The sequence below is a fragment of the Xiphophorus maculatus genome, chromosome 13 (genome assembly GCF_002775205.1).
Source record: "Xiphophorus maculatus strain JP 163 A chromosome 13, X_maculatus-5.0-male, whole genome shotgun sequence".
NCBI classification, from domain to species: Eukaryota; Metazoa; Chordata; class Actinopteri; order Cyprinodontiformes; family Poeciliidae; genus Xiphophorus; species Xiphophorus maculatus.
Genome location: NC_036455.1, coordinates 1,897,880 through 1,916,052, shown reverse-complemented (window position 1 = coordinate 1,916,052; position 18,173 = coordinate 1,897,880). Strand labels below are relative to the sequence as shown.

General features: G+C 36.5%; 1 protein-coding gene across 8 annotated transcripts in view; it reads left to right on the top strand.

Moving 5' to 3' along the window:
* The window catches only part of LOC102226981 (CUB and sushi domain-containing protein 3), a 392,616-nt gene that overhangs the window by 243,871 nt on the left and 130,572 nt on the right, over positions 1-18,173 (top strand). For all 8 annotated transcript variants that reach the window (XM_023345230.1, XM_023345235.1, XM_023345233.1 and 5 more), the window contains 3 exons: positions 2,846-2,933; positions 4,305-4,429; positions 14,362-14,483. In XM_023345230.1, the coding sequence (XP_023200998.1) occupies positions 2,846-2,933; positions 4,305-4,429; positions 14,362-14,483 (335 nt within the window). The remainder of the gene's footprint in view (positions 1-2,845; positions 2,934-4,304; positions 4,430-14,361; positions 14,484-18,173) is intronic.

Genomic DNA, 18,173 nt, shown 5'->3' with positions numbered 1-18,173 from the left:
GGTGAAGATTTACTTGCATGTGTTTGCTTTGCATGCTTTGTAATTAATTACATTTAACGCTTTGCTTTGGTTGTTTGTTTTTGTGATTTGTATTCTGTGTGTCATTCAATTCAATACTGGACACAATGCCTTGAAAAACTGTTACCTATTGTCTCATTTTGTTTCGCTTGAACCAAAAAACTCAGTGTTTTTTACTCTGATTGTGATAAACCAACACAAAGAATGGAAAGCAAGATGTCTGAAAAGCATGACTTTTAACCTCTCAATATTTTTGTAGTACCACTATGTCTCTACCAGTCAGAATCATCTGAAAACTAAAATGTTTGCCTGTTCGTCTTTGAAAAACAAGTTTAAGCTCAGCCGAATTGTATGCATGTAGAGTCTATGAACCTACATTTTCAAGTGTTTCCACAAGTTCTTACAAGGATTTAGGTCTGGCTTTTGAGTGAACCTTCCTCACACCTAGATATGCCTGAGTCTTAATAATTTAATTTGTAGGTCTGCATGAGGGACATTGTGGTGCTGGACGGTGAATATTGACAACTGTCCCAGACATGCTCCCTCTAACAGGATTGTCCTGTGCTGACCAGCTATCCTGTCTCTGCTGAAGTACAGCAGAATCAACCTATACAATATTCTACTTTTGAAGTTGTACCTGTATGGGTGATGTGATAGTAGTTCTCCAGGGAGGTTTTGGATGTATAATCATTGAAAAGTTTGAACCAAGTCCTTTGTGTTGGTTAGTACAGTAAAATACTAATTATTTTGCACTTTATGAAGCACTTTATAAGTTGATGAAAATGTACAGCACAGGAAAAAAAGACATTTTTGATTCATCAGGTTTTCTGCCATGTTGCAGAATGACAGTTGAGCTCTATCTCTCCAAATGTGTATGTTAATTCGTCTGGCTTGGATTGGTTTAGAAGTTAATTTGCTCTGCTCTAAAAGGTTTAACTCTTCACTGAAGCACAGAGCCTCTCCATCAACAAATACACATTTAAGGATGGCTTTTTAAAGTCTGCCATTGTAAATGTGCGTGAGTGTGGGTTAAGATTTGTGTATTTTCCTCTTGATTGTGTGCTAGTACTGTAACCAGTCCCTCTGTTGTTATGTTAATAGTCCAGATGGTCAAATTAGCCGCTCCAACAAAGCAACAAACTATCTACTCTAACAAATACAAACACACATACACTCTCCAACCACCTGCTGGGTCCGTTGATATGGACTAAACATGTACTTGCGTGTTAGCCAGAAAGCCCAGACAGCGTGGGTGTGAAGGTGTTCGTGTGAAAGCAGAAATGACCGGAATTATTGCTCCGGCCTGTGTTTGTTGCACCTAATTGAGCTTGCTGGCATCCGATTTCTTGTCAAGCATGAGACAAAACTGTGGTTTGCCAGTTTTTTGGAGGGATTTCAAGTCACAAAAAACAAACTGCTCAATAAAGAGTTTATGAAAAAAAAATACATTTAGCTTTTAATCAAAACTGCTCACAATCTTGGAATTCAACTGTCATTAAAAAATAACAAGGGAATTTTAGATTTTTAATCAAAAAGAGTTTATCACAAGATTGATTAGCAGCTAAAATTCTTCTTTCTTTCTCTAATTAGTCACTTTTGACTTTAGATGATTTCATTAACTTGTTTGTACAGGCATTAGTAAACACGTGAAAAATGTAGTGACATTTGCATAATTTAGATGAAATAGAAAACAAATCAAAGTGTTAAAAAGTGTGAAAAAATAAAAATAGTGACTCGCTTGTGGCCCTGTAGGGTGAATCTCCTGCACACATACTTTAAAGAAGCTGAAGCTTGAGCATCATTGGGCCTTTCAACAAGATAATGATCCGAAGCATATCTCAAACTCCAGAAAAAGTTGGTGTCAGACAAACTTCTGGACGTATTACAGTGCAGAAGTCGAGGCCTTAGCTCATAATAAGATGGCTATGATTCCTCAGGAGTTGTGCCAGAAGCTGAGGCCCTGCTTCGCATAGTGTTTGCAACTGGTTATTTTTTGTTTGACTTGGAAAAAAAACTTGTGGTTTTAGTTGTGCCAAGGTTTTTAAATGACGCTGGTTTGATGCGTTTAATAATTTGCTGCTACTTTGTAATGAATATACTGCAGTGTGGGATAAATAATGTTATGATATAAACCTAAAATTGATATAAAGAAATCTAAGGTCAGTGAAACCAGAAATAAGCAATAAAACAATATCTAATTTCTTAAAAATCAAGCTCATACTTAAACCGGGAAAAATTAAGTATTTTCTTTGTTGTGTTCTATATCTTGGATGTGTAAATGGCATTCTTAGAGTCAATATAAGCTCTAGTGTTTCTAGCATAATCAAATGTTTGGACTGCTGTATTATCACTGACTGCCTGCCTACCTAACCATCATATCCTCCATCTATCTCCTATTCTAATCTGCTTCCCGCTGCTTCCAAAGTGAATAAGTGATAAGGCAGGCAGGTTTCCAAAACTAAAAGCAAGGAGGTGGAAATTCACCCAGGAAGACCAGTGCTGAATGCAATTAAATGACAAAAACAGATGGTTTTAGAATATTGCCAGGATCACTGAGGCAGTTCAGTGCTCTTGTTTTTTTCTTTTTTTGCAAATATTTATTTATAACAACAGTTGGATATGAATATTGTTGATTTTTTTTGTGAAAATAAACATTAGATTTTTTAGACCAGTAGTAGCATGAGCACTGATCTCCCTGCCTCTCCTGTAGATAAACAAAGAGTCAACTTGAAGGAACTTGTGGACACAGTTCTGCTTTCTTACTGTCTTATCTATTCCATTCTGACCCATTTGTCCCGGTTGTGTGCATGTTTTTCTTTCCCTTTAGTGAATGAAGGTGGTGTCAGACAGGCGTCTAACTCCTGCCCTGACCCAGGAGAGCCGGAAAATGGAAAACGCCATGGAAATGACTTCAGGTACAATTTGTTTTTAAATATAGCACTTTGGCCAGGTATTGGTGCCCACTGCAAAAACACACAAAAAGCCATAGATTAAATGCATCTTTTATTGCAGTAGCTTAGAAAAAACCCCATCAAAAAACATTTAATTAAAGATTCTCGCCATCTTAGTAGGCAAGCCAATGCACAATGCATAGCAGACACATGGCTTCAAGACCAACTAAAAGAAAACATGTGAACACTCTTGACCAACGTGCGAGAGAAAAATACATGAACAAAATTGCTTCTGTTGGGATCGACCAGAGTGACAGAGAATAGAAACATGTCAGACGATTGATTTCCACCAGAAAACAATTGTCTGACATCAAGCTATCTTAAATGCTTTTTGATGAAAAGCCAGATCATAACTTCCTGTGATCAAACCTCAGTGTTTCAGTAAAAATCTTTGTAGAGTTTAGCAAAATCCATGTTTAGAGTTGTGATTGGGGGATTTTAAAGGCATTTCCTCACTATGACTACTGAACATTCGGTTGGCATTTAGATGACGTCTAACTGTTGTTTGATGAAGACTGCTAATCCCATAATGCTGCTTTTTGTTGGTATTCTCAAACAGTAACTCATTGTGTAAGGAATTCCTTATCCAGCCTTCATTTGTTGTCAGTTCTTCATTTTTTTAAAAGTATTAAAATATGTATGTGATTGTATAGTTAAAGCCCACTGGCCAAATTCCAAAATGATTTCATTCAATTAGAGATTTAGTTTCTGATTGGAAATAAGACATCTATTGCACAGCACTAAAATAATGTAAAAGCAGTCTCAGTATAAAAAATATCATATTTAAAAAAATATTACTAGTGTGATATTTTAGTAAACTATCTCACTACAGATTATTTATACCATTCTCAATATTTAAGAGGATTTTTTTATTGCCTTGACAGCTAATCTTAACCACCTTATTCAGCGTTTTCAATGGTATTTTGATGATTTTGAACTTAGAAGGCCTTCTTCCCATCACTCTCGTTTAACTCTTTTAACAAATTCTATCAGACTTAAATAGAAATTCTGGTCAGGCCTCTCCAAAATGTTGATATTACTTCCAATCAAATAGAAGAAAACTTTAAACCCAAAGTGATTTTTTACAGTTCTACCCCAAAATTGATGATTTTGGTATTCTTTTCCATTTTGAAGAGTTGCCTCTGTATCCCAAGCAAACAAGAAGTTATCAGAAAATCTGATCAGATCAGTCACAATAACATCACAAATGTGTGAGGATTTTTTAATACACATATATTAGGACATTTGTAAAATAACAAACCTGTATTTTATTTTTATTTTACCATAACCTTTGCTTTCTGTGTGATACTTATGTGCTTGTGTGTGTTGATTTAGCATTGGGAGTGTGGTCCAATTCAGTTGTGGAGAGGACCACGTGCTGCAGGGCAGTAAAACCATCAGCTGCCAGAGAGTGGCCGAAGTCTTTGCCGCCTGGAGTGACCACAGACCAGTCTGTAAAGGTACAACTTGCTGGATTTTGCAGTCTATCTCTGACTCTAGATGTGCTTTCATCATTGAGGCCGTGATGGCTGTTCCTCAGGACCAAAAAATATGCAAACACAATCCAATTAAACTGTGAACATCCACCCAGTATTATCACTGGTAAATAAATCTCTATATTCTTTTAAGGTGATGCATGTGTAATCATTTCATACTCTGAACACTGCATTTTCAAGAGTTGACATGCTCCAAAGTTTATTTACCAAGTGATAGGTGGGCCCAGATTTCCGACGCACACACACACACACAGTGAGAAAGAGGGAAAGAGGAAGAGTGTGTCTGCCATGTTAAATGCCAAAGTCGTTTGTCATTTCTGTCCTTACTTGGCTCAAGACTGTAGTGGGACACATTCTTTAACTTAAAACAAAATATTCACAGTGTATGTGTGTGTGCCTATGACAAGAAGAAAGACCACTGGTAAGTTAGGTTTCCAAACAGTGCTTTGGCAAATTTTATTTTAATTTGAAAGCCATGCATTGTTTTCCTTACACTTCAGAATTATGTAGCACTTTGTCTTGTTAAAGTCCCAATGAAATGCACGAGAATTTTGGTTTCTAATGTGAAAAAACGTGAGAAAGTTAAGTTATGAATACTTCGCAATTGACTGTGTGAAATTCTGCTAAAACATGACATGGGAGCAGTGAGCCTTTAGGTGATCTTTGCCAAAATTTCAGATTGTACCTCTTTAGGATTCACTTTGTTGACTCCAAAATACAATGTTATGTTTTTTTTTTCTTTCTTGGAAGCAAAATGCAAGTAAATAAGATATAACTCAAGACTTGTGCATAGTCTCATATATCAAGTAATTCTTTGAACTGTAATCAGAATGAACTTCAGAAGGGTGGGAAGAGGGCAAAAAGAAACTGTAAAAAAGTCAAAAACATCTCTTCCACCTTAAGGCTACTTTAGTCATATGGTTTAGAATGTCAATTATTTAGTACATTACTAAACATTAATAAAAGCGCAGCAGCTAAACTCTGAAACCACTCTGAGCTTGTAAGGTGATTTAGTATTTGGCCCAAAGTCAGCTGAACAGGGTGGATCCTCGCTTGGGTCGGGTTGTGCTCTCTTGCCTTTAGGTTAAAGGACACAAGATAAACACCGTCCTTGACTGAAATCCTGGTTTTTTTATTTGTGAACCAGATACACAGGTGCACTGACCTCCTTTGGGTTCATATTACTAGGACTGCACCAATTCTTCTAAGGATTTAACTGAGGTGCTATGAATCCAGCATGCCTTTCTTATTATGGCTTCTGCTTAATCCTTCCAGGCAAGCTTATTATCTAACTCATTATTAGATATATGTAATAATAATTTGGATTGACTCTTCATTATTTTTAATGACTGTTAGGGACTCATTTTACCCTATAATGAGTTGTTAAATAAAACTACCAAGATAAAGCCAGTCAAGTCTTTCTTCTACCTATGTCCACTGATGGAATGGGGCTTTAAGAATCCTGGATTTTTATTTCTCAACAGAAGAAACACATTAAGAAAGACTATAGCAAGCATACTAGAAACAGAGCTGCCAGTCAATGAATATCCTTGCTGGAATATTACGTTTTCTCTGGCCCACTGTAACTATAAACCATATCTCTTTTGTGAAAAAATAAAACTTAATTGCCCAGAGTTCTAACATAAACTACTTTTACAATGCATACCACCGTCCCTCGTGGCTGTTGCTAAGAAACCAATAAAACAGCAGTATTTGTTATAAGCATCATACTTCATAAGATGCTCTTGCTTCTTTAGAGTCTCAAACATGAAAATGCACAGAGACATAAGTTTGCATTTAAAAAACAATTTTAGAAACTACTTCTTGTTACCTTTTTTGAGTATTGAAATACAGTATATGTCAATCTTATTGACATAAAATTGCATCACAGTGCAGTGTGGTAGTACATGTGTGAAAATGAAAGATGCTTACACATTTATTAGAAAAAAGTGCCATCAAATTCAATTCAAATTCAAAAATACTTCATAGATCACAGAAGGAAATGAAATGTTGTTGTAAATCATATTATTTCAAATTCTTCAATTTTTTTTTGTAGGTAGCGATGTTGGCAGGAAAAATCTCTTATAGCGATCTGTACTGCTTCCAGTCAGAGTTCAATTTCTCAATTGTTTTTGCGTTTTAACTCATTATTATTACGGCTGAAACCGGAAGTTTTCACCCACCAAATAAATGGGAACATAGACCAAACTTCTCTGGTTTTAGGTCAGTTGGATTTAAAATATATCCACATGTATGCCTCCAATTAACTCAGTGTTTCAGATAATCTATCAGAAGTTTCCAAAGCAAAGACATCATCATCTAGGCGTTTTCACATTGTGTAAAGATGTAATAATCATTCTGTATGTAAAGTCTTAATTTTAAAGACATAAATAAATAAATCATGATAAATGTTGGCCAAACTCAATAAATGTAAAACTCTTATGACAGAAAAAAAGAGGAATAAGGCATCAAAAAAGGCCCATTGAGAGTTAAGTTTTTTTTTTTTGGGGGGGGGGGGTGTTGAGATTTCTGACTCAAAGAAATAATGATGTATGCACTTTAAAGAGATAATATTACTATTCTTGGCTACACTTTTAGGCTATTTTGTGTTATTACTGGTCAATCTTATAATTTGTTTCAGTTGAGACTCCTAAAAAGATGAGCTATTTTTGCAAATATTGACATGACTGTTTATACCAGTTTAGACAGTAATATTGCTACATAAATAAAATTTCCTTCACCTTTTACCTTTATAATGGGAGTATTTTTACCTGTTATTCTTCTCTTGCGGCAGCTGGGGTATGTCATTGGTATGTATGGTCGTACTTTGGTGAAACTAAAAACGATCTGTCTTCAAAAATCCTATGAATCCCAGAGAAACCACACTAAGGCTGCTTGAAGGACAACATGCATGTAACTCTGGGTCTCATCTTTTTGACAATAATGCTGGGGCTTTATTTAGGCTATGTAAAAGGATCACTCAGAAGAGGAAGCTGAAAATGGAATACCACAATGCAGTGTTACTGTAGAAATTGTACCTATATCTTCTAGATATACGGTTTTAAGCTTGAAATGGAGTGTTTTGGAGAGGGTGACTTACTTCATGTGAAACGCAGGGAGTGTATTATGAAATCCACTCTTCTTTTTAAACCTATTTCCCTTAGGCACAAACATCCAATATTGAAATTCCAAAAGTAAAGATGCCTTGAAGGCATAGGAAAGGAGTTCTCCTTGAACTAATAGACTAAGAAGTTGGAGAAACAGCATTGATGTCTACGAATATGCTGCTGTTTTGTGTCATTATTCAAGAAGATAGCTGATTCCAATCTCTAACTTAGGAAGTCTGGCAGGAATAGAGTTTATATTCCAATGTACACTGCGAGAAAATTATAGACATTTTATTAGACGCTCAGTCATTTGAAACTTAACTGAAGGTCAGGTGTGAACTCTTCGTTCTTGCTGCTGTAGAAGAAGTTCTAATATTTGAACAGATTTCCTGATCACACGCTGCAGTAAAATCAGGTATCATGCAATTATGTTGCACACTAACATGTTCCTAACATGTTTTTAATTCATTTCTATGTATTTTTAAACATTTAATGGGGATATGTTTTTTTAAATTGGCTCAAACTTTGCCAAATGTACAAATATTGTATACAATCACCGAATTTCTACAAAAGAACTAAATAAAATATATCTTAATACAGGTTATTTCCCCAACTCACTGAACAAGTATACTTAAATTTAAGTTGGAAAAAAAGTCTAATTATATTATATGCAAATGTATTTTAAGGATTCCATCTTTATTGATTTATTTGTAGGGCTCTAACGCTTCTGAAAATGTGAACTGATGAGTGTATTGTCAAAAAATCTATGTTTTATTCATTTTTTGACATATTCTAAACGTGTGGAATATCTGGAGTACAATGTCAGTAATTCTCTAGAATTAGTAATATTTTTTAAACTTTTAAACCGAGGTGTTGCAATTAAAATGGACAAAATGTTGACTAAAAAGCAGAGCCAAAAAGATACATTTTTCTCAATCTGCAAAAACACAAGCAATTTGTTGTACCCCATCTATTTTGGCAGCATTGTATTTATTTTAAGCTGTGTTTTTATGATACGGATTGATCTAAAACAAAATGACCTTGTTTGTCATTTTGTTTTTTGACAACGTTTACACAGACAGGAGTGCGTGTAGACTTTTATCTTTCCATGTCACCAGATGCTGCTTATGAATTTTTCTTGAAACAGTGTGAGAAGAGAATCCATCAGGCAGATGGCTTCTCTTCTGACTTTGCTAAGATACCAGATTTTTAAGGGCCTTCAGTCAGTTCATAAGGTTATAAAGTCAACATTTTTATTCCTAAGTATGAAAACATGTTTTCCTAAGTACTCATGTCTGTTTTACAGAGTTAAATAAAACTGGAATGAGAGGAAGGCTGTTTCCTGCTACTCTCTGCTCAGATTTGACCTTTATTTCCAATGAACCAACAAGGAAACTCATGAATAACATTGACAGAGAGGCAATCTGTAAGAAAACTACAAGCTTTCTTAAAGGGACACCTCTGTCAAAACACTTTTATATAGCTAAGCATGTCTTTTGGAACACTAACTAGAAAATAAAGTGAATTTCTTTGGAAAAAAGGAGTCAATGTCAGGGCATGGAGGGAAAGAAAAATAAACTTGTAAAAAAATAAAAGATGGCTTGGAGTGGTAATCACTTTATGAGGTACAATATGACAAATAGAAATTGTAAAAAACATGTAACAAAACAACAAAAGCAGCAATCAAATTGCAATGTTCCCAGTTTTCACTCCTTTAAGACTTTACGAGAGAGAGCGAAGGCAGAGACAGAGACTGAGAGAGGGGCTCCATGTGGCACCTTGATTAATGGACAGATGGTAAGGCCACTGAGCCAACTCTTTCTCTCTGTCTGTGTCTGTGTGTGTGAACTCCAGGGGAGTTCAGTTGATGTGCTGAATCTACTGACTCAAACAAGGTCTATATGTCAGCCACTTTTACACGCACACACACATACATGTTGATTTCTGAGTACGGAGACAAAGACAAAAGGGAAAAGTAAAGAGTTTGGCCACTTTACAATAACTTTGGTAAATGACTGTGCATGTGTTTGTGTGGGCGTGTGTATGTGTGTGTGCCCATTAAATCTCCAACGAGTACGGGTGCTTCTGGAATGCTGTGTGCCACCTTAATGATGTCATCAATCATTCGCTGTGCCCATTGGTCAATCTATCTGCTACTGTAGGAAGTTTGTTAAAGTAGCCAGATTGAACATCCTGCACAAAGTTTTGATCCCAGGAATATGGCTCTATCGATCTAAGATTAAACTTTTACCAAAGTGTGTGTAGTTAAGAGTAACTTAATGAACTGAGAATGATTGCAGAACTGTGAAAAAGTTTTGAACCACGTCAATATCTTTATACTTTACTTCTTCAGGCCTTCAGAATGTCTTTCAATGTTATTAGACAATACCTGCAATTAATTTTTTGTGCAAATATTCTATCCAGTATTCATAGCTAATTTTAATCCACAATATTACCCAAATGGAAATTTATCTGCTTTGTTTAAAATGGTCATGTGATTAATGATTTTTGTTCACTGAGCTAACTCAGTGAAGCCGTGAATATTTAATAATCCCGCCTTTCAAACGACCTGAAAATAAATTCCCCAAATGACTTATTATAATTCAACCACACACATGATTGATGTAAGTAAATTTTTTTATCTTACCTGATTGAGGAGTATCTATGGTAGAGATTTCACTAAGATAGTAGAGTGAATAAAGTCCTGGAAAGCCAAAACTCACTTGGCTCACTCCACACATACACATAGGGACTGATCTAGTAGGAAGATCCCAGTCCAGTTGAGCATCTTTGGGATATGCTGGACAAACAAGAAGAACCCCTGGAGATCTCACCTTACAATGTAGTGGACTTAAAAAATCCTAAGCTAACATGTTGGGGTGTGATACCACAGCATAACTTTGGTCATCTAGTTTAGTCTATGCCTCACCCTATGTGTTTTGGCAGTACAAAAGCGATCAAGACAATGTAAGGCAGTTGGCCAATCAATTCATTAGTTTTTAATTAGTTTACAATTCCATGGTTCAGACAGAAAAATATGCATAAAAAATTATTTTCACCTTGATAAATGTCTATGCTATTAGGCCAAACCAAAGACTTCATCTACACTGTGAGCATTTTGAAAACTCATCCGTATGATTACATTTTATTTTATTTTGTCTTTGATTATCCTCCCCTGAAGCCTTTCTTAGTCTGTCTTAGTGGAATGTAGGGTCAGAGAGATAATCTACGGCACGAAGGGTTAACCATTCTTTGTATGCTTCGGTAGCTCTCGCAGTATGGATGATTGAAGCTGAGCCTCCACTGCAGAGACGATTCAATAACCACAAAGGCCATCCTGCTGAGGAGGCAGCAAAGTCACAGTATAGACCTTTAAATGTAAGGCAGCTAAGACGGGTAAAAAGAATTGTCGGTTGAAACACAGTGGCTGGGTGCTATTAAAAATTAAAAACCTTCCCAGAGTTGTGTTTTTAGTGTTTATGGGGGCAGGTTAGTAATGCTATGAAGCCATAAAACAAAACTTTGGAGAAAAATGAGCAAGGGCATTTGAGCTACATTATGGGAGACTTTGGCACAGCAATCCTTATTTGAAACCTCATTTAATTTTGGTTCACTTCCAAACTGTTTATGTGGGTCACTAGCTTGTGTGAGTTAAAGTCAGGTGAAAAGGAGAGTCCTAGGGGTTTTCCTTTTACTCTGAAGAAAATGAAGTGTGGAACTTTAGTCATCAGTATGGGCTCATTGGTCTTGTCTATAATGTACCTGTCAAAACTATCCATTTAATCTTAACAGTGTGCTTTTGGTAAAAGACAGATCTTATAAAACATTGTAATTTCATCTGGAATAAATCAACTCTTTGAAAGTCATGTTGCTCCTGTTGCTTCAAACCCATAAAACACTGTGCCAGTTTCAGATAATGAAGAGAAGGAAAGAAAAAAAATAAATCAAAGTTAGATCTTTCTATTTTCCTTCTCCGGGCAAAAAGCACTTCTGTTTTATCTAAGCCTGTAGTGTCTCCAAGACATAGAAATGGAAGTATCCTTTGGCATTGGTGTATTTGACACAGTGGGCAAAAGCAGCTTGTTAAATATTACTACTGTCCCTTTTTAATGAGCAGCAATGTCCGCATAAAGAGGCAGGAAAGACTAATTTGGCTCCATATGAAACCACTGTTTTCCTGTCAATTGGTTTCCACCAACTAACTGCACTGCAAGTCCTATTTTGGGGCTATTTTTGCTTAACTCACAAAGAGGCCCAATCTCAGGGAAGGAATCTTGGGGAAGGTTTTCACTGAAAACAACAACAAAATAAACTAAAAGTATTTAATTGAGATACAAAACAGGTAATTGGAAGGAAGCCCATGGATGATTAAAAACTTTTATTTATTTATTTTTTTCCACTTTTGATAAGAAATTATCTTTTAGCTCTTTTAAAGTTGATAATTTGGTGCCATTTACCGTGTTTTTTAAATATCGCTGTTTTTGATTGTGATCCAACCTAAAACCTGAAGACGGAGAGGTCTGAATTAATTGGTCTAACTTGGTCTAAAACTAATAATTTGCTAAAAGGATTGACCTTGAACTTATGACAGGATATCCAAAAGGTTTCACTTAAGTCATAAAGTTTAAATACTTTGGTACCAAATACTGAGAACTTGTGTGCACACTTCTGATTTCAAAGAATTTAATAAATGAATCTTTTACATCTTTTCTCTCACTGACGTGGCATTTATCAAATAGAAATGATCTTTGGTAATCCTAACTGACCTAAAACAGGATAAGTTTGGTCTGATTAATCGTCTGATGGTGAAAAACAAATGTGTATGCACACTTCCAGCTTAAACTTAATGTCTTTTGACAGTAAAGACAGTCATCAAAATATGTTAAATTCTTTAACGGCTGCAAAAAGGGATGAAGGTTCTAAATAGAAAAATTAAATGGCATTCAAATGCTGAATAAATTGATGTTGTTTTAACATAAATTATAGGATGTTATCCTCTCTGGTAATTCTGGTGATAACTCTCTCTGCAGTGTTGCTGCAGCAACATAGTGCCCATTTTACTGTTGGCACGGTGATGGGTCGGCCATTTGTTCAGGATACGCTGATTGAGCTGTCAAAGCGCACGCATACTTACAAAGGCACACAAAGTTTCTTGAGGCACACAGATGAATCATTTACATCGTCTAACTCAAGCATGCGCATGCACAATTTATCACCATGGTATCTCCCAGAGTATAAATCGCAACCAGCCGAAGACGAGGGAAGGTCAGTCAAAGTTGCAACAAGAATTATAGAAACAAGACTCAGCTGGGGCACAGTCAGGGAATTCAGGCATCAAGCTAAGAGACACTTGCAAGTGATATCAGTTTTTCTCTAAAGGGACTTGTGCTTGTTTTGACACTCATGCAGTGCCTCTTGGACACACTCCATTACACACACAATGAAAAAACGTTCTTGCAAACAAACTGCAGTATGATTCTTTCATTCCCCTCCTTTCCTTCACTGACCACCAAGTAAACGTGGCAGCATAGAGAGTGATCATGGGACAGAGAGTACATAAAAGTCTGTATTTTGGTGGATTTGAAGTGGTTTGAGAGAACAGTTGAAATTTGTCTTTGTCTAATACTTACATACAGTTTAAGAGAACAAACAGTTTTCAATTTTTAAGTGGGGTCACATACGTTTTCTTGGCACTCAAAGCCTATTAAGTTTATTATTCAGGCATATTTTTTTGACTGTGGATGTTTGTACTGAATGTTTTAGAAGTAGTGTACAACAGATAATGTTGTTTGGTGTCTCTCTCTCTCTCTGTGTGTATAGTGACTGTAGGTATTATGACCTGCTGCTGAACAAACTCATTAAAGAGCAAACTCTGCTTCAAACCAACCAGAAAATTACCTCCCGAGTCTAACAGGACGACCCAAGGACAGACAAGCAGCTTCTCTGTCACATCCAGTCAGAGAACAAAGCCTAATGAAGGCTTAGTTGGTTTATCGAACACCAAGCATGTGTTGTTTTAAACACCCCACTGAATGTAACACCAAGTGTCGCTGTTTGAGGTTTTGCATGGCTTTACATCTTTAAAGCCTGGCATTTCAAATACAATTTCACACATCTGTAGAAAATCACGATTTAACTAACATACAGGAAGTATTTGTTCATTTTGATGCCATTGTTAGTCTCTCAAAGTGGTTTTGTCTTTAAACTTACAGTTTGTGTTTAGACATACAACACAATAAGTGAACACAATTATATTCCTGCTCTGAAATTGTTTACTTTAAATAGATGTTTGGAATAAATAGCTGGTAAATGTCTTTATCAGTCAACAGCAGAACTCCAGCTAATCCTGTGGTATTTCACACCCAGTAGCTTCCAATTAAGTAATGTTATCCAGGGAGATGCTGCTGACAGTATCAATAACATCTATGTGACCTTCTGTTCCTCTTTCTGTTCCTCTCCCTACTTCAGTCTTATCTTCTTTTTTTCTCTTCACTTCCTGAGCTCACACGCTCATTCCTTCCAGCTCTCAGTTGCATTGATGTCGTTTTTAATTGTTCATCACTGAACTTCTGCTTTGACCCTCAAATGATGCGAATTGGCTTTCTGTTTTTTACTGTGAGAGACTCGGGTTAAGCTTTACCTAAATGTGTTAATTAGAAAGGTAATTGAGAGTGCATGGTATTGTGGTGACTCTGTGCAATAGCTTTTTGCTAATGTCTCGGCTAAATCTACAGTTCTCACCGATGACAAGATCAATATGTCCTTTTTTTCCCCCTTTTCTTTTTATAGCAAAGACGTGTGGCAGTAATCTTCAGGGGCCATCGGGGACCTTTACATCTCCCAACTTTCCAATTCAATATGAGAGCAATGCCCAGTGTGTGTGGATAATTACAGCATCAAATCCAAATAAGGTAAGAACGCCATTATTTGTTTTGATTTAGTATATGAAGCAATAATAATTTAGTTCAGCTTTAGCTCAACCATTGCATACTTTGATTCCAAACAAAACTTACCGTCTTGTTATCTTTAAGGTGAACTTGATCAGAAGTTTGATGGGCCTTCTACGTATGTCTTTGAACTTGAGCTTGCCTTTTCATGTAGTTCCGGTTTTTCCAGTAATTGTGGGATTTTTTTTGCTTGGTAAACCATCTAACTGTGGGGAATAAAATGAAGATTTAAAGAAAGCAGGGTGAGCATTTGTATAAATAAGATGTTATAATTTATCTTTTATTTGTGATGATTGGTTAAACACTAAACATGTAATGATCCTTGCTGCATAATTTGACCCACTTCTTTCCAAAATTATTTAGGTCAACTAAAACAGTTCCAAAGTTTTCTTGTGTGCCTATCTGGAACATTTTTGAAGATGGCACTACAGTCATTTATACTAGCTGTGGGTTAAAGATAATATCTGTCACCAAAATTAGGTCTTCATGCCTACTGGCCAAGAAAAGTGGGAGTCGTACTAGAGGAATATTAACTTGCATGAGGGCCAATGACTGATCAAGATTGGAACCTGCATGAAATTTAGTGATGGGTGGGTTCAATTTTAAGCATGTTTCTTAGAGCTAAGTAGGCTATACCTTTAATAACTACCTAAAACATGATGCATTCAATTTAGTTTTAACTGAAATAAAAATCTGATCTTTTACAAAGTTAATTTTTAATTTTTTTACTAAAGGGATTTAGGATGATGGAGCAGCAAATGCTCAAAAGATATTGGTTTCTAACTCGGTGAGATCATTTAATCCCCACAAAGAAGCAGGGATGGGTTGAAAGCCAGATAGATATCTGCCATTGGTCCTTTTCTCTCTCAGGAGATATCTGATTGGTATTCTGAGGCACATCCTTGTTTGACTCTGGCTCCCTTTGGCGACTGCACTGTCGTCAAGGGCAACACCTGCATCAGCATGATGGAGCTGTACTTACACATTCCCACAAACATTCAAAACAATGCTGTATATGAGAGAGTAGAAATACATCTGCTTTCTCTCACCCTCACAACAAAAAAACCCACACATTTTTAGGGACTTTGCTTTTTACCTAAAAAGCTTTTCTTCTCTACTTCTTCCTCCCCTCTGAAACTCCCACACACAGCGCTCTCTGTCACTGCCCAAGGCCTCTGGTTTATGGCCTACAGCAATACATTCTCTCTTGAAGGCTATGCTGTGTATGTGACTGCTGAAGGCTACGTTACTAATGCCCTCCGCACTGTTCTTTTTGTGTATGCATATATGTGTACGTGTCTGCACCTTACATACATACATAAAATTAATGTATATGTATTTTAAATGGCAATGGACATAATGACATAAAATGAAGACCAAATATCTTCAGTTACATCAGTGCTACTTTACCCACACAACCGTATCAAGCACTGGTATGTGACATACTGTATCATCTCCATGTCATCCGCACCACTGAGTCCTATGCATGGCTTTTCTCACACATCATGTAGACAGCATGCCATGTGCCTTACTGAATCATGCCCCATATGGAGTAAAGTTCGTCTTGACTGTCATTTCTTCAAAGCAAAAGTTTATAGGGATCTATATTTTTGAACAGCACTATATTTAAAGGGGAATAACATCAAGTGTTTGGTGGATAACACCTGAAACACAAACTTCAGACAAGTAATAAAAAGCTTTCACTAATTAGAAACATTGCAATTATTGTGTACTAAACCAAAGTGCTTTGTAATAGGATCTTTTAGAGAGCTAGAATGCTTTTAGTTTTTTCTCTCATTGTTTTTGCACTGCAGCTACTACTGACTTAAGTACCAGGACCCCCATTGTTATTACTTTGTTCAACCCTCTTTTGCCAGTAGGATAGCAATTATTGTCTTTTCTCGACGTTTTCCTGGATAGGCCCTCTTCCCTGCTGCGTATCCTCTTAGATCACAATATACATTTAAGAAGTTCCTTCGAAAAACTTTCTGAGGAACTTGCATAACAAAACAACCGTCCAACTGATTAACATTACATTTAGGTTGTGATTAATTCCTATGATTTATTTCTTTCCAGGATTTGAAAATTTGTTTAGTGTTGCAGCAAGACTTCAAACTTGGTTTGGACATGGAGTGAAAGATTCAAGATTTGGGTTGGTCCCAGTAAGGCTATAAAATCTGACTTGGGGAGAAAGAGATGAGACTTGATTTATACTTGCCCCTCTAGAGCCAAGTCATAATTTGGATTTACCCCAATAAGACCTGAGACTTAAAAGGAAAAGACTAAAGAGTTGCCCTGTACTTTCCCCTTAAAAGTTCACTTGCTCTTTTTAGACTTAACCCATCATTTGGAATTTAAAAAATGATGTGAACATCTTGGGTTTAACAAGGAAAAGTAATTAGTGATATATTTCACTAAAATTAATCTACTCCTCAGGTGAAAGCACACTCTATTCAGGTAATGAGAAAAGTATTGATCATTCATAGTTGCTCTTTCTATTTTTTGTCTTAGAAAATGAAAACATGATTACGACCATTTATAACAGAAAGAACAATAGTTGTGGCTTTTGCTACAATTGAGACTGAGATGGTTTTAGTGTGTATAACAACATATTTACTCATATATTAAAATTCGATCACAGCTCAAATGTTTGTGCAGAACAGGAAGTTGTTAGGTACGGAACCCGACAGGAGACAGAGGCATGATGTTATGGTGCAAAAAATAATTTAGTTTTTAACAAGCCAGGCTCACGTTGAGCAGGTGGCAGAAGAGAAATACACAGTAAGAAACTGGCAGGTAAACAACAGGTAAAAGGCAAGGAACACCTGCCAAAACTGAATAGGAGTGGGGACTATCTGGCATACTTGCATTAAAAATCTGTTCTCAATTAGAACAATAATGAAAGAATGAGGGGCAGCTTAGCAGACTGGAGGGTGGTCACTTGATGTTCAGGGGGGAGGGGAAGCCAACCAGATAAAAGTCTGAGGCTGATGAGAGACGGACAGGGTTTTGTGCGAGTGGAATATCATACTTATAGTACGGAGAAATCTCAACTGATCATGTATCCAAAAGTAACTGCATTCACATTTTTTTATGGCAAATAAATTGTCTCACTCTCCTTTTCTTTCATTATACGTTTTTTCATTATCCTTTTCTCTCTTTTTCAACAAGCACATCCCTCCTCCCTCTGCACTCCTAGAGGTTCTGTCCTTAGAATTACCCAGATTCTTCATTAAAGAGCTCAGGCTGAAGCCATTAAATTACTATAAAGAAAGACAGAATGCAGGTAGGAGGCAGGGTGCTAGGAAAGGGTGAAATCTGTTTTTTAATGTTTTATGGGTATGTCTCTGCCCATTGCACCTATTTACACATGTCTCAGTGTCTACTTATACCCTAAAGATAAAAAGATGCAAAGTTTGGTACTTTCTTCTTCTATATGTCTTAGTAGCCTTATTTCTTCTTTTCCTCTCCTCCTCTGTCGATCTATCCCTCAGCTCCTTCCTTTGCAGGTTAAGTGTTAATGGAGTTCTATAGCTCTGTGATGTTATTGCTTCATTTAGTTTTGGCAGAATGAGCCTTTAGAGCCAATTCATTCTATCCTGTTCTCGTTTAACCTTGGGGATAGTAGGACAGGGTGACCATTACTCGAATTTT